At 43.3% G+C, this 16,524-nt stretch overlaps 5 protein-coding genes across 5 annotated transcripts; 3 read left to right on the top strand and 2 right to left on the bottom strand.

Moving 5' to 3' along the window:
• Positions 1 to 436: 436 nt before the first annotated feature.
• EAF02_000929 (uncharacterized protein) lies at positions 437 to 1,912 on the top strand (the record flags this gene model as incomplete). Its single annotated transcript, XM_038896977.1, has 3 exons — positions 437 to 521; positions 572 to 1,503; positions 1,553 to 1,912. 3 exons carry the CDS (start codon positions 437 to 439, stop codon positions 1,910 to 1,912), a joined length of 1,377 nt encoding a protein of 458 aa, XP_038763836.1.
• A 713-nt stretch (positions 1,913 to 2,625) lies between these two features.
• On the top strand, positions 2,626 to 4,529 carry EAF02_000930 (uncharacterized protein; the record flags this gene model as incomplete). Its single annotated transcript, XM_038896978.1, has 3 exons — positions 2,626 to 3,258; positions 3,285 to 3,559; positions 3,602 to 4,529. 3 exons carry the CDS (start codon positions 2,626 to 2,628, stop codon positions 4,527 to 4,529), a joined length of 1,836 nt encoding a protein of 611 aa, XP_038763837.1.
• A 601-nt stretch (positions 4,530 to 5,130) lies between these two features.
• On the bottom strand, positions 5,131 to 7,519 carry EAF02_000931 (uncharacterized protein; the record flags this gene model as incomplete). Its single annotated transcript, XM_038896979.1, has 4 exons — positions 5,131 to 6,328; positions 6,385 to 6,911; positions 6,972 to 7,001; positions 7,055 to 7,519. The coding sequence occupies 4 exons, from the start codon at positions 7,517 to 7,519 to the stop codon at positions 5,131 to 5,133; spliced, it is 2,220 nt and encodes a 739-aa protein (XP_038763838.1).
• Positions 7,520 to 8,937: 1,418 nt separating this feature from the next.
• On the bottom strand, positions 8,938 to 9,976 carry EAF02_000932 (uncharacterized protein; the record flags this gene model as incomplete). Its single annotated transcript, XM_038896980.1, has 3 exons — positions 8,938 to 9,423; positions 9,530 to 9,802; positions 9,848 to 9,976. 3 exons carry the CDS (start codon positions 9,974 to 9,976, stop codon positions 8,938 to 8,940), a joined length of 888 nt encoding a protein of 295 aa, XP_038763839.1.
• Positions 9,977 to 12,126: 2,150 nt separating this feature from the next.
• EAF02_000933 (uncharacterized protein) lies at positions 12,127 to 13,290 on the top strand (the record flags this gene model as incomplete). The annotated part of the gene is made up of 1 exon (XM_038896981.1): positions 12,127 to 13,290. The coding sequence occupies one exon, from the start codon at positions 12,127 to 12,129 to the stop codon at positions 13,288 to 13,290; it is 1,164 nt and encodes a 387-aa protein (XP_038763840.1).
• Between the last annotated feature and the right edge of the window lie 3,234 nt (positions 13,291 to 16,524).

The raw sequence follows: 16,524 nt of genomic DNA on the forward strand, positions 1-16,524 counted from the left end.
ATAGACGGCTAATCGGCTGGTGGGTCTCCGAGGGCGATCCTTCCATACTAGTTTGAAAAACTCCTGGGACTTTTCTGATGGTTAACATGGAACCATCTTGCCTTGGCTAATATGTCTTTGATTATTTACTAGAAGATGGTTACGATTCTCATCAAATCTGGAAACTCCGATTGATTGATGAAAGCGCCGCTGCACATTGAGGTCATCTCCACATATACGACATATGCATAAGTTGAAGTGACCTCGGGATCAATAATCAGTGGCGTCGACGGAGATAAGTCAAAGTTGCATCCTCGGTCTTTCAGAGATTTAGTTCTTCCTTGAAGTTCCTTCCTTCTTCCATCTCCGTGCACTGAAAATCTTGTTCGTTGTCTTTTGAAGAGATCCCCAATCGCACTTGCTCTAGCCTAGCTACTAAGAACATATTATTATCATCATGAGTGAAAGCAAGCAATTTTCCCTCAGTGAAGTTCAGAAACATAACAAAAAGTCGGATCTATGGCTCATAATTCATCATAATAGTTTGTTTTTACCTTGACGCATTATCGATCAAAAGCTAACATTTCTGAAGTTTACGATGTAACAAAATACCTTGAAGATCACCCTGGTGGAGCGGATTCATTGCTCGAAGTTGGAGGGAAGAACTCTACAGTTGCTTTTGAAGATGTTGGACATTCAGCAGATGCGCGAGAAACTATGGAATCATTTCTGATAGGAAGGTTGGAAGGAGCACCCGATGAGGAAGATGAAGACAGAGGATTGCCGATGCCGAAACCAGATTTGAAAGCCAAATCAGAAGATCAAGACTTTAATAGTGAAGCCCCGCTCATGACCGCTGGTAGGGCTGGGCTCAAGGTTTTCTCAATTGGATCTGCGCTTTTCCTAGGCTATGAAATTTACTCGAGGTCACCAAAAATCGGGTGGCTTCATGCACAACATGGAGGGTTTTGGAAAGGTGTGCTTATTTCGAGTATTGCTACCCTGTCTATTGCGGCGGGAGCGGGACTTTATCTCGAAAAAGCATTATCGGGATCTTTCAAAAATCCATATTCATACCCATCTCATTACAAACCATCTATCCAGATTGCCAAGCCAATCACGAAAGTCAAGGGATATCTACAACCTGATAATTATCAAAAGTTGCCTTTGGTCAAAAAGGAGAAATTGTCTTCAAATACTCATCGTTTGATATTCAAACTTCCAAAAGATGATATGATAATCGGCCTTCCTATTGGACAGCATATTAGCATTCGAACAGAAATCGACGGGAAGGCCGTCAGTAGATCATACACACCTGTTTCTAATAACTCCGATCCTGGGGAACTTCGATTGGTAATAAAAATGTATCCGGATGGACTTCTCACTGGAAGATATCTCCAGCATCTCAAAGTTGGAGACGAGATTGAAGTACGTGGACCAAAAGGTGCGATGAGATATCGAAAGGGAATGGTGAAGAAGATGGGAATGATTGCAGGAGGAACGGGAATTACACCGATGTATCAGGTAACAATGTCTACTCTTCTACACACAACCTAAGCTAACATCGAACAAGTTAATTCGAGCAATATGTGAAGACCCAACGGATGAAACATCTGTTATTCTTCTTTATGGTAACAACAGCGAAGAGGATATTTTACTCCGCGAGCAGTTGGACAATTTCGCAAAGAAATACCCTGAGAACCTTAGAGTACATTATGTGTTATCCAAACCGTCAAAGAATTGGAAGCTGGCCAAAGGATATGTGACCAAGGAGATGGTCAAAGAATGCTTTCCAGAACCAAGCGATGATAGTAAGGTGTTACTGTGTGGACCACCGGGTTTGGTTGACTCGATGAAAACTAGCTTGGTAGAGCTGGGTTGGCAAAAACCAAGAGCTGTCAGTAAATTGCCTGACCAAGTCTTCTCATTTTAGCTTCATTTTAATTGTATCATATTGGAAATATGGCTAGATTTTACTATTCTTGTTCTTGTTGGAATTAAAGTTTAAATTGTACGTGAAGCGTGCTAAATCTTCCGACCTCTGTCGAAAACTAAGCATCCGTTCGCCTCCGCTGTATATCCGAACCTCGACCTCTCTTCAACGTTTAAATCTCAAATACAAAGAATCTTCAGCTTTATCCAGAGCATGTGTATGATGCAAAAAATACGCAAAAGATTCGAAATCATGAATTTCACAAATCCTGCATGAAGATGACTAGCACTCAGTTGGCCAGACCTCGAACTAGTTGCCTTTAGATACGGCCGGAACGACCCACATTAGTTATGCGTTAGCTTCAGATAGCTTGACCGAGGCCCAGACAAGTAGTTTGATGGGATTGTAATAGATACATTTAGTTTTCCCTTCCGTCACTGGCCCTGACATCATACCGAGGAGTGTGGAATGTTCGGAAGGGATGTGAGGGTGCGTGGGTTGTGGATTTTATGTGATTTGTAGACGGCTTTTCATATATAAAGATTTGCTTACATGTTTGATAGAGAAATACTGATACATACATTAACACAAACATTGACAGTAAACCTATCCTAATCTCATCAAGAATTTCCCCCAAAGTCATTCCGATTGAATTTTCCTCCGCATTGAACCCTTCAACAATTTTTTTGACTCAACTACCCCAAACCCCAAAAATGACCTTCACACTTCCCACCACCAAAAACCGTCCCATAACCGTCCTAGGTGGTGGTGTTCTCGGCCGTCGCATCGCCTGCACATGGGCATCTGGAGGTTGGGACGTACGCATCCGCGACCCTTCACCCGAACAGCGCAACGCAGCGCTCCACTACATCGAAAACAACATGTCCATCTACGCATCCGCCATCCAATGTTCGTCTCCGGGCACCGTAACCGTTCATGGAGACTTAGCCGAAGCGGTAAAAGGAGCGTGGAATGTTATTGAAGCGGTGCCAGAAAAGTTGCAGTTGAAGATTGATACGTTTGCCGAGTTGGAGAAACTGTGTGAGTCAGATGCGCTGTTGGTTAGTAATTCGAGTAGTTATAAGACTTCGGAGATGCTAGAGAAGGTGGGTGGGGATACGAAGAAGAGAATATTTAATACGCATTATATGATGCCGCCGGATAATAAGATTGTGGAACTTATGACGGATGGAGAGACGGCGGAAGAAATCTTTCCGTGGTATGTAGAGAGGTTGAAGGAGGTGGGTATGCATCCTATTGTTGCTAAGAGAGAGAGTACGGGGTTTGTGTTTAATCGTGTTTGGGCGAGTATTAAGAGAGAGTGCTTGATGATTCTTGCAGAGGGGGTTAGTACCCCAGAGGAATTGGACAGGGTTTGGGTAGAGATGTTTGGGGTGGAAAGGGGATGGGCCCTTGTGCTATGATAGATGGAGTGGGCTTGGATACGGTCGCGTTTATTGAAGAACATTATATTAAGGAGAGGGGATTACCTTCGGAGCATACTGTTGATTTTCTAAAGAAGAGTTATTTGGAGGAGGGAAAGCTGGGTGCTAAAAGTGGGAAGGGAGGACTGTATCCCCCTGGACAAACAACAAAAGTCAAGGGCGAAGAAAAAGATCATCATGAGAATTTGCATGCTCCATCTTTGTAAGTTGTTCCTCCCATAGTCCACGAGACTGAAGCTAACAGTCCTAGATATATGCTAGATATTGGACTTAATTCCCTGACCGATACCCTAAACGCAGGTCGAATCGTAGTCGGTTCCCCTGATGGCCGTCAACTTCGAACTCTAGTCTCCGGCCAGCATCTTCCAGACGGTCTTGACATTTCTCTGAAGACCGGTCGTATATATTGGACATGCATGGGCATCCCAACAGCCAACGACGGCACAGTACAATCATGCAAACTCGACGGAAGCGACATCCAAACTGTGATTCCATCCGGAGCAGTTCACACGCCTAAACAACTAATCATTGATCATGCCGCTTCCAAACTATATTTCTGTGACCGCGAAGGTTTACGAGTCATGAGATGTAACTTCGACGGATCAGAACACGAAGCCATTATCCAAACCGGCGATTGGCAAAATCCAGAGGATGCAAAAGATCAACTCAAATGGTGTGTGGGAATCTCCATAAACAACAAAGAAGGAAAATTCTACTGGACGCAAAAGGGATTTTCGAAAGGTGGGAAAGGTCGGATCTTCCGCGCCAATATACAGATGCCTGCGGGCCAAAATGCTTCCACTAGAAAAGATATCGAGTTATTGTTTCAAGAACTACCTGAACCTATTGATCTTGAGATAGACGAAGATACACAGACATTGTATTGGACTGATAGAGGAGATCCTCCTCGAGGAAACAGTCTGAACGCAGCAAAGCTTGGGGAAAATTCATTGAAAGCACTAGAGGATGATAGCGAAGAGAAGAACGAGTATCAAATCTTGACGAGACAATTGCATGAAGCGATTGGATTGAAACTTGATACGGTTAATAAACACGTTTATTTGACGGATTTGGGTGGTGCGGTGTATAGAGTGGGAATGGATGGGAAGAATAAAAAGAGGGTTTATGATGAGGAATGTTCATTTACGGGTCTTGGATTGGCGCATGTTTAAAAGGTCTGCGATTTTTCTGCAAAAGAATTATTAATGTTTTGATTCTATCGGAAGACGATGGGTATGTTCGTGGTTTTAGAAAAATAGAATGAAAGGAGTACTACTTCGTAAATCTCGGCAATAAAGTATGATCCCGCTTTATCCGCAATTAGCTAGCACTCAATAAACTCAAATTTAGAAACTCTCCTCCGTGCTGGTGTTTAATTTTGGTTAAAATCTGGGGATGTACCGAAACAGGATATGATCTTCTCCTCTGTGTGATCGTTGTAAGATATCCGAGCCCATGTTCCGAACACCACCCTGGTTAGCACGGAATAGTCGCCGATCCGTGATATATTATATACGGTGTTACTACTGGGGTAAATAGATATCGTGCAAAGGCTCTTATTATAATAATCTGAATGTCTATTGATAAATTAATGCCCATGCCGATTACCATACCCAAGAACTCTATTAACGAAATGGCTCATGGTGCCATAATGCTCCCCATAAAGGTTGAAATCCTTGCTCCTAACCCAGCCAACCAGACCTTGATATGAATGCGCGCAAACTTTCGTTCCTAATATAAGTACACAGAAAGGAAATAACACTAACCCAATCACTAAGCCTTCACTGTGATATTGTGAACAGCACCACCCGCCAAACTCAAAGTAATGTATCCATCATCCCCATTTAATTGCGCATCGAAAGCTTTAGGTCCATTATTCCACGCAACCTCCCCATCAACATCGATTTCGAGTGCAGTATCACGTTTCGCAGCAGTACCAAATCGAACCGGTAGACTCACTGACCCAGATGTTCGAACAGGGGCAGTTATACTCAACACAAACCATCCATTGGTCTTGATACTCCAATCCACATGGATTGGACCCTTCGGAGTAGGAATTTGACCCTTAGCCCATTTAAGATCACCCGGATATGGTTTTATACTCCAGGTCGAAAATCCAGGTCCAGTAGGGACAACACCCAAAACGTAATTACTCATTGCAGGCACAATACCCGTGCTCCATCCATGAGCCATACTTGTGAATCCTTGTTCGTATGCACTTCCATTCGGTCCAATACCTTCCCACATGGTAACTTTGGGATCGTTATTGGCCATCCAACCATATAATCTTCTGATTTCATCAAAGGCGCTTGCTACGAGGTTGGTCTTGAATCGAGCAGATATTTCGAAGAAAGAAATAAATGCATAGACACGCTGCGAGAAGTCTGCTTGCAGAACGTCGTTGTCATAAAATGAATTGCCGTAAAAGCGCTTATTGGCGGTATTGAGGTAATTGAGAATAGAATTGGAGCGGGAGGAATTGGTAACTCCTGCGAGGATAGATATGGAATTTCCATCCTGAGAGTGGGTTTTGCAAAATTCTCCGCCGACACAGGGAGGTCCTTGTCCGTCGAAGAATGCTCCGACTGAATTGTCGAAGTTATTGGAATTGAGTGCATCAGATACAACTTTAGCTCGAGCGAGCCAGCGAGAAGCATCGGAAGATTGACCTTGAGATTTGGCAATTACAGCAGCGTTCTCGAGTGCAAGGACATAAAGGGCGCTGTAATACGTGACTGGACCAAAACGAGGAAGGAATGCATAATCTCCATAACTTCCTGAAATACCGACTCCTTTCCAGATGAGGTTTGTGCCGTTGTCTGTGACAGATGGGTAGAATACGTCCAGGACTTTGACGATGTTGGGGTAATATTTTGTGATGTAATTGTTGTCGCCGGTGTACATCAATAAATCATAGCTGCTGACAATCCACCACAATGGATAATCGAGGAGGTGAAGATCATAGCTGCCACTATTAAAAAAATGTAAGTATTACAACCACGAGTAACGATTGAGATGATCCCTTACATCGATGCAGGAGGAATCCATCCATCAGCACGTTGATGATCTCCTAAATCAGCAAGAATATTACGAGATGCCTCGGGTGCATCATGCGACAGGAACAACGTCTTTCCAGCAACAGCAACATCACCAACGTAGGGATCTCTATCTCTCTTTGCTCCGTCCAAGAGAACTAATTTGCCATCAAGAGTTGGACTGAAGGCATCTCGGGGGTCGCTAGAATTTTGTTGAAAAATGTCGGTTGCGATGTCATTAGTGTATACACCATCATACCACCATTGATTAAAATCCTCATCAGAACTTTCGAACCAGCCGGTGAAAGTGTTTGGGGTACCATGAACACCTGAAAATTTCAAACTCAAGTAATCGATGGATACCTTTCCGTATGGAGCTGTATATGGTGCATCTGCGGCTAATGCATCGAGATAGATCTTTACGTAACGGAAACCATGAAGGCCATCGGCACACACTTGTGTACCATGTTGACACCCGTACATTTCGGTCCAGGTATAAGGTTGGCTACCAACAGCAATCTGAATAGTCTGTGGTTAGAAACAGGTAGCGGGCATAGAGAAGCATAGTGAATATCGTACCTGGTCAGAACCTGGAGTGATTGTCTGGCCCTGATATACTGTCAAAATAAGCTATAATTTAAATAGCTTTGGAGTACACTAACACTGTTTGATCGTGAAAAGTCACTAATATTGGAAAGATATGTCAAAGTTTCGGAGAAAGCAAGTCGAATACCGGGGGAAGTTTCTGAAGCACCAGCAAAGTTGATGCTCAAGTATCCCACAGTGTTTTGTCCAAAGTCAACAATAATAGAAGGAACGTCATTTGATCCATTAGCTCTAGTTAATGTGGTAACCCCACCACCTTGTCGAAGGAGAGCATTAGGATTGTTGACATCTCCGGAGGTATTAACAATGCTTTGAGGTGAGATAATATTGGAGGAAGGAGCTCTGACATATTTTTGCCAGCTTGGAACAGCACTGGCGTCCTGTCTGGAGGGAAATCGGTTCTGAATGGGATATTTGAAGTCTTTTGGTGCAGAAGAGTTCACTAAGTTTGTAAAGACGAAGATGCAAAGAAACAACGATGCTAATTGTGATCCTCCGAAGAGGGAAAGGCGGTAGGACATGGCGCCAACGAAAAAAATAGATAGAAGCAGAGGTTTGGTGTCCGCTTGGAAAGAATGTTGAGAGATTTCCGTAACTGTACCTTTTGGGCCCAGGCTCATACTTTATATGGGAACACGGCCTCTGTAGAGGTGATATCATTTCCCTTTCTTGATCTCGTCCATGATACTCAATAACCCGAGATACCGAATTCCAACATTTCAATATTAAACAATTTCTTGTAGGTTCCTTCGCATGGATATTGGCGTCTGGGGTAAGTGAGCTTTTTTGAGTGAATAGGGGGGCACTAACAAAGCCGTAATATGAACCCATGTAGATAATTATGGCGACAAACCCCCATGATCAGCAGGCGTCAATGCTAAGCATAACGGATATTAACGCCAAACTTAATCCTGACGTTGGATATGACCAACACCAAGGATACAAAAGGTAGCACCGGATCGGATCATTTTTGAGACAGTCAAGATCGAAAGAACGCGCGCGTCTAAATGTTTTCAGGTAATGTCATGATGAAATGCGCGTGAGGCGCCTCGCGTGCCTGACAAATTCGCCAAGGTTTTACAACCACCTGACTGTTTCTCAAATACATCCTGTAGAAGAGGGAAACGGTCAATAATTTCTTCCAATAGTTCTTTTCAATATTACAACTACATCGGAGATGAGTATAATGTAGAGTTCGGGGTTTACTCTCGCGAGTGCAGTGAATCGCCTTTTTAAGTCAGTATTTGCAAAGTTACACACGGATGAACGTCGGGTAACCTTAACCGGGTACGTACCGAGGTCAGCTGTTCAATGTTAAACGGTCAAAACATATGCAGCTTCATAGTCACGTTAAAGGGATATTCACCTCAATAATTTCTTGTGTGTGGGTGATGAAAAAATGATCCAGTCATATGAGATAAAGTGCAGCAGTTCAATAGCTCTTGCAGATACATCAATTTCGAATAATTTCCCTTTGATTTTTGCCATTTCGACGTTGAATAATTGCTGGGGTTTGAGCTGAAAAATTAAGATTATCTGGATGTTGTGCTTTGGAATAGATTCAGCCCGAGAAATGGCTCAAGGAAAGTCGGTAGAAGCTGGAAATATATCTCTTGGAAGCAAAGCTGAGGTAATTAAAGAAGATTGCATGTGCTGCTTGAAGCTGGCTTTCTTCGTTTGATCTAAAGTTTTAGTCAAAGGAGAAGTGTAGCGAGCAGTTTTAGTTTCCCAGTTTTGTGTCTTGGTGAGTTGTGAAGGTTTCGACAACATTAATTTAGGAATGAAGTGGAGCAACCCCGGTAGTGGCATCTGCAAGTGTACTCGTGTTTGCAAATATACGACATGAAGACGCATAGTATAGTTGATGATAATTTACAAGATGAGTCTCAGATGCTGTATGTCTGGGTACTGTAATAGACTTCTAACACTCATTCGAAGTCTAACATGCCTCACCTCTCACTCCAACACGAACTTTAGCAATTAATGCTTGCCCTGGTCCATTATCACCAGTTGGATTCACGACTCCACCGCATGTCACTACATAGATGCAGTCACTATCATCTTCCCCTCTCTCGAAAGCTAAAGCAGTCGGACCAGCAGTCTCTTTTTTATCTAGTCCACCTAAAATCTTGAGCCTTTCCCCCTTTTGTGGCCCAGTCACAATTTGGACAAACTTCAAAACTGTATGTGCCGGGTTTGTAGCTACATAAGCGCTCCCTTCACAATTGAATGCAAAATCATCCCCGATAAACTGATTGACTACAACCTCCAGACTACCGCTCTTGTACTCGCCAGTTTCATCTACTTGCATTTTCACGAGTGTCCCACGATCAGTAACCGTTCCGAAAATCTGGCCTCTAAAGTACTCTAGGCCGTTGAATGCAGGCCATGGTGGTTGAGTTGTGACCTTGCCTAATCTCTCATCCTCAATCCAGATCGAAACTTTTTTGTTTGTTAACCGAACGCAAAGATTTTACATTGCTGGGATTCAGCGATCAATAGAGTCGACGTCTTAGGAATCATCGTAGCACCATTGAGCCATCCTGCTCCAGGTATGTTCGCGAGCTTTCCACCATGGTTGTAGCTGCTCCGCGAGACGGATCGAAGCCACGGAAGTCCAAGGAGTATACAGCCCAAGTATCAGCTTTCCCATGCACACCAGAGAACGCATAAAATAAATCAGCAATTTTCGGATGCTCTATAATCGCTTCTGCGTGATTCTTTGAGCCATAGATACCAGTTTCTTCATCGTCCTCAGGAGGTGCTTCGGCAGCATTGAAATCATGTATCAACTGAATAGTAGACTAGGGATCGTTATGTCTGGGATCAACATAGAATATCTGGCCAACAATCATATTCGTGACGAGAAGCGTTCCATTTGACCGTACGGCAATATTCTCAAGGAAATAGCCAAGAGGGAAACGAGCAACGATTTCAGAAGGTAGCAATTTGGGAACTCCTTCTATACGTTCTTCCATGATTTTGATAATTATGAGATTAGGTAGGGCTATATTAGTGAACAAAACAAAACACGAGGAAAAATGAATCTCTAATATGGTTATTTGATGGTAGAAAGCGGAGTTGAAATTTGTCATGTGTGGCACCGGCGTGTAATTCATACACTCTTTTCCACTTCAGGAATGTATGTAATAAAGGGCAGTAGATAACCATTGATCAACACCAATTATGTCCCAAGACTAATACCAAACAAGAATGTCCCGTAAATGGGGAGGATGGAAGGGCCATGGCAACCGTCATCATTTGCTTAGGGTCATCGCGCGCCCAGGACCCCCGGAACATGCTGTGTCCAGACGCAATCCTTTCGATACTCGAAGACATATTGCTGGGTCCAGATACAACGATCGAGGGTTTGTGTCGAAAGAACTTGAGCACGGCGATAGGTTCTGAGGTTTCTCTCGCGTGAAAAATCGCTCTTTCATGACCTAAGCCGTGGTTGGAGCTGAAAGACCCCGCATTTAGTGTGAAATTTGGTCTCACATAATGATGCCCCCGTGATATTCTTTTCAGCCCTGTCAGTGAAGGTGTAGATTGACTTTCTTAGTTTAAAAAAGGCGTGTCTACAATGCCGTTTTTTGCGTGCTAGAACCCTACATTGAATTCCATGAGACCTAGAGTGCAGCAATCAAGAGCAGCGCAAAAGCATTAGTGAGGTACCGTCTTACCTTAATCTTAGCTTCTCTTTTGGAGGTTATACCATTAACTCTTCCAAGGTTCTACTCAGCATGTCGAGTAGACTTTTCTGGTGTCGAGAATTTTGTGCATAGACCGGCTTCTTTCGTCCCATCCATTCCACGTGTGTTGGCAGATGTGCTTACTTCACGCCCAGCACAAAGCATACGAGATAAGCAGAAGGTCTTAAGTTTGGGGCATATTTATCGTGATTTGAGGTGTTACGATTGTCCTGATGTAGAAATCTGAACCATTTAAGCTCGTATCGTGCCGTGATTTAAAGCCGGCAAGCCGTCGATGGTCAATGTCAAGTCCCAACAGTGGGTGCGAATTTGTAAGACTCTTTTTTAAGTGCGAAAGATCATAGTAATCTAAATATCATTTAATCTTGATAAAAGTCTATAATCTGATTACTTGGTGTAGAGTTGAGATTTGCATGGAGCCTTAAAGTTCTAAAGACAATGGTTTCAAAGCTATTCTGAAATCCGAGTTTCTTATTGTCTGACGAATTCGTGAATCTCATGATGGATGGCTTTGTCGAAAAGGGAGGATTCGCAACTCGAGTATGTCATAAAAAGACAATTAAGCAGAATACTCTCATTCATCAGTGGCCTGGCGAGTTGTGTTTAATATCGTGTTGCAAAAATAAAATGATGGTGGCTCGGGGTGGATACATACAGGCACTGCTAGTCTCGGTAGTTGAGCACTACATCGCATCAAGAAGTATGATAAGAACTGTAATTCCCCATCTTCTGTTACTTTCAACTCTTTTCCAGCCTTAAACATCCTTTTACTTTTCTTTGCTCCTTGAAAATTTGCGCCATCTCAATGGATTCTGTTGAAATGGTGAGTCTGTGCCTTTTTTCTCATCATATAGAAATTACGCTCGACGAACTTGCCCATGATTAAAGTTGGTATTTGAACTGTAAGCAGGTCTAATCGGCGAAGAAAGACCATACCGCAAAGCATCAATCAGCCACCAAAACGCAAAAGTGCATTGTGGCCGTTAAGATGAATGGTCGAGAAAATAATGTCCAGGTTAAAAGATACTCGCAACATTTTTCTTTGCATGTAAGTTCATATAGATGCTGCAACAAAATAGCACAATGTACACTAATTTCTAGTTTCATTCGACGAAATGGTTGCGCCACGGCCAGCCTTCTCAATTCTTACTCTCACTCTCAAACTCTCACTCTCACTCTCACTCTCACAATATCAAAGCTCAAATGCCATGTCATATCATCTGATGGTATAACTCGTTGATCCCCCTACTCGGCTCTGAAGTCAGAAGAATAACAATTAACACATATAATGCATCGAAGTTCCCCACTATCGAGGAAAGCTCTTTGTTGTAAGTTGATTGTTGTCAAACCAAGATTTCTATGCTGTGGTTGTGCAACTAAGAAGCGAGAAACACCAACAATCAAGCCCCTTCATTATGAGGTCGTTTACCAGTATTCTAGGCTCTTTAGGCCTCAAGAAAAGCTCCGAAGATTCGAAACCAACAGAATTCCAAAAAGCAAAACGTTCACAAAAACAAGTTACATTCAATGATCTACCTAGGGATCAGCTTCCTCCTCGTTGTCTATTCGGTGAAGTTGTGACAGCGTCAGACTTCAGAGGACAACCCTGTTTAAATTTAATACAAGAAGAGAATGAAGCAATTGGTGATGACAATGGCAACAATGACGTAGCCATTACTTGTGCGGGTCGAGACTTGGATCTGACAGAGAAAGAACATGAACAAAACTTTTATTCACCAGCTCAATTACGGATGAGTATACAATCTCCAAGATATCCACCCCAAGTTCAACATAAAACCGACATTAATAATTATCGCATTCGTCGTGTACCTTCGAATTATTCGATTAGTATATATTCTTCCGACGAACGCAGTACTACCAGTAAGATGGAGACCTTACGAAAGAGAGCTAAAACCCCGGTCTTCTTCATTGGCCAATTGGAAAAGAAAGCGATGGAACACAACTCTTCAGAATGGCTTGCCAACCAATATCAGAAAACATTACCGCGACGACGTATATCCTCTTCTTGGAACCTCGATCTACCTGTCATTCCGGTCAAGAGAACATTAAGGAAAATAAAATCTCAAGAGAGTCTGCGGGATCTTTGCAGACGTAATGCGACATCACCATCTGAAGCCTCGGATTGCGAAACTCTGGTTGGATCCGATGGAAGAGGTTCGCCGCATAGTTTAATATTCAAAGGGGATGAAAAGAATAACAAATTCGGGACCGAGAACGCAGCATCCCCAACATGCGAGCCATTAGACAAGACATCTTCATCGGACCAGGATATTAGCCTACAGATTTGCTTGAATCTCCTGACAAGCAAGTTATCAACATCACTCCAGCAAGATCATCATACGACGGAACAAGAAAACAAAGCATCAAGCTTAGAGATCCTGCTTATGATCGAGGCTTACGAATCGATTCGAAAGGGTCTGCGAGCGGGTTCACGTGATTCACACGTGATATCCGCGGCTGAGACAGCACTTGATCAATGGATTCAAGCTCTGTATACCATATATGAGGACTGCCATGGAATCGATCACAGAAGAACTGCCTTGAATAAACGTACATAGGACTCACGAGGATCGCCGAAGCCAATTCGGACTTTGCTGAACATCAAAACGGCGTGCAATGCTTAAAGGGTCTGGACATCCAGATTCTAGCCTAAAAAAGTTTCCGCTTTTCACTCGGACTCGAACCTCCGAGGCAAACGTGGCTTCGTTGAGACTTTGCTGGATGTTGAAACGTCGGCACACACTTCGAACGATCAATAATCGAAAGAAACTCCGCCAGGCCACGATGACGTAGACACGACAAGGAAGTGATGAGAAGGGCCAACCAGATCGTGCCTGTAGTAGCAGGATGCTCCTAGGCGATGTGAATTCTCTTTGAAGAGAGCCTTGAGAACGGATATAGGACTACGTCCTCGAAACCGGCCGATTAACCTCGTTCATGTAGTGTTATGAGAAAAAAAGTCAAGCTCCCGGATATTTGAGTGCGAGAAGGTGATAAGCATCTCTGGGTGTAACCGGAGGTTAGAAAAGAGATCGATGAGATCACGCGTTGATCATGATGATGATGACGAGGAGGAGGAGGAAGAGGAAGAGGGATCAGAGATCGAAGGAACGAATTCCTTCGCTCCTCCTACGATGAACTTGCGTATGGATTGTGATCGTGGAACGAGTGTATGGCTAACGGGTAATGATTAATGAGTTAATGAATAATGAATAATTGTTTTCCCTTGATTTGCGTTCATTGTCTTTCAATTTGGCGACTTCACTTTAGAAACTCGGGGATCTTGTGCAGCGAATATGCAAGATGAGCACACGTTGAGTGTCTTTTGGCAAGTTGCCATGTCACCTTTTTAATTTTGAACCATGAAGGAGGTATGCTTCGAGTACCTGTATAGGCCTTCTTTCAGTTCAGCACTCAGTAACCCTGGCTTTGAAGTTAATTTTTCGTTATATACCACCAGCATAATTACAATTCACAAGCACATCAATCACAGTCACAATCAAAGCAAACAAGTAATTTGTAAAATCTCCATTTTCATAAACCGTTCTGGAAAACCATCAGAACAAAAGGGTATCTACCTGAACTTCTCATCTCCAACTCCCAAACTCCAGATCCTATATCCAGACAGAAACAAAGCGCAAATCACTTCCTCCCATTAGAGCTGAATCCACCTTGGGAGAGCCACTCCCAAGGTTTCCTGGCCTCTCCGGGTTCTGACTATCTCGATCTTGCTCCTATGTTTTGTTCGTAATTCTTCCCAATCATGTTAACTCCCTTTCAATAGCAACATGCTGCTTCTTGAATACCATCGACCATATCAAAAATCTATTCAAACAACTAGAGCTCCACCACCATACACCAAGTAAAAAGCATCAAAAACAAAGAACTCAAAACACGCCCAATCATCTACTCGAGCATGTCCTCCACCCTCATCATACGGGAACTAACCTGGGTTCCTTCCCAAGCGTTGCAACACATATGTGGGTTTTCGCGCTTCCGAACCTAGGAAAAAAAAATCAGACGCATCTGGGGCGGACGTGCCTCAAATGGAACTATCTACTGCTGACTATCTACAGGTACTTTCTTGCATTCTGATGTCTTTCTTTTTTTTGTTCTCTTTCTTTCCTTCAAGGTTGACCTCTCATGCTTGATCTCCCATCTAGACAATGACTGATCTGCTGCACGTGGTGATTTTGTCGCAGAGAATTTGATGCAGTCAGTCTATGATGAAGCAAGCGGAGTTGGTAAAAGAGGTCTCAGCGATTGCTGATGCGGAGGAGAAGGGAGTGAAAGAGAAGAGAGAGGAATTCTGAGGTATCGATACCGAGATACATGTCCGTTGTAGTCGTCACTACCTGTCGATGTGGACATGAACTGGTGAGAATCGATGAAGTGGAAGTTTCGGAGGAAGGTTAGATGGGTCGAAATCCAGGTGGGTATCAAGAACGTATGAGTTGAAAGGTGAGCTTGATACCAGACCGGCGAGAGAGGGCGCACTGTTTTTTTTTTTTGAGGGTTTTCTCTTTTGAAGTTTTTTTGTGATTGTTTCGTGTGTCTGTGGTACTTTTCGACACCAGTGATTTGATCATGGTGGAACCGTTAATTGTGGGACGTCGATAGACCGGAAAGGTGCAGTCCTTTTCAGGACGAAGCCGAATGAATGGGTGCGGAGGTACTTTACTAGATCGCTGCCGCTGGTGAAGGAAAAATTCTGAGATACCATCCTATTGTGGACGAACTGAGTTGGTGCGAGGGAACAAAGGATCGCCGCCGCTGTGTGAAAGCTGAAAAGATCCGAGTGCTGCTGGGGGTACTTTACTAGATCGCCGCCGCAGTATGAAGAAACAAGGAATTAGTTTTTGAGAGTGGAGGGGTTTCTTTCCTGGACTGTCTTCATGAGATTCAGTCCGTGTCTCTTGCCCCAGTGCCAGCACTGAGGTGAGATGATGATGTTGAAATTGTTGAAACAAATGCAGATAAGGGTTAGGCACTATGAAAGAACTTGTCAGCATTGTCACAAGTGCGTGAACGGGAAAGCTTCGATGTTGCGAATTCAAGAGGGGTGGTAATACTCACATTGATCCTGGTGGTGGTGGAGTGTCCGAAGGGTAATATTAATGAAGGCGTAATGGCCATCATAGACATTGCTGAAAGATGTTAATGTCAATAAGGTAGTAAGCTCTCGATACGAAGAATGATCTCGTCATCGTTTGAGCTGGTGCATAAATCGAAAAGGTGTCGATGGTGCGAAGTTAAGAGAAGGTAAAATTCCCAAGAATCCTGGTGGTGAAGGAGTGCCTGAAGGGAAGCTAATATTAATGAAGGCGTAATGGCCATCATCGACATTTCTAGAGATGCTAATGTCGAAAGTTATTTGGTTATGGTGGTTGTATTTAGGTGGATAGACGTTGGCGCGAAAATCCGATATGAGTAATGCACATCGCAGGCAAACGAGTGCGTAAGTTAAAAGTAAATCGATATCGAGAAGGGTTATGATATCGAAGGATAAGTTAGGTGGTAAGGTTCTCCGTGGAAAATCTTTGGCGTCAAAATTCCGAGGGGTATTCAAACCGATAAAGCTGCATGACAATGTCAAGAAACTTGGTTATACGAAGACGGAGTCATGTGGTCAGAGGACTCTCAATAGGATTTCGCTGATGACGAACGTTGGAAGGTCTTCGAAATAGAGAGATGGTTAGACCAACAGGTGTCATGCTGGGGTTAGATAAGTTCCGGAAAAGTCCAGGAGAGGTATGGCCAAGGATCGAAAGCCAAAGAATATGAAGTGACAA

This window comes from Botrytis sinoallii, assembly GCF_014898435.1.
Source record: "Botrytis sinoallii strain Bc 23 chromosome Unknown BSIN_001, whole genome shotgun sequence".
Taxonomy (NCBI): Eukaryota; Fungi; Ascomycota; class Leotiomycetes; order Helotiales; family Sclerotiniaceae; genus Botrytis; species Botrytis sinoallii.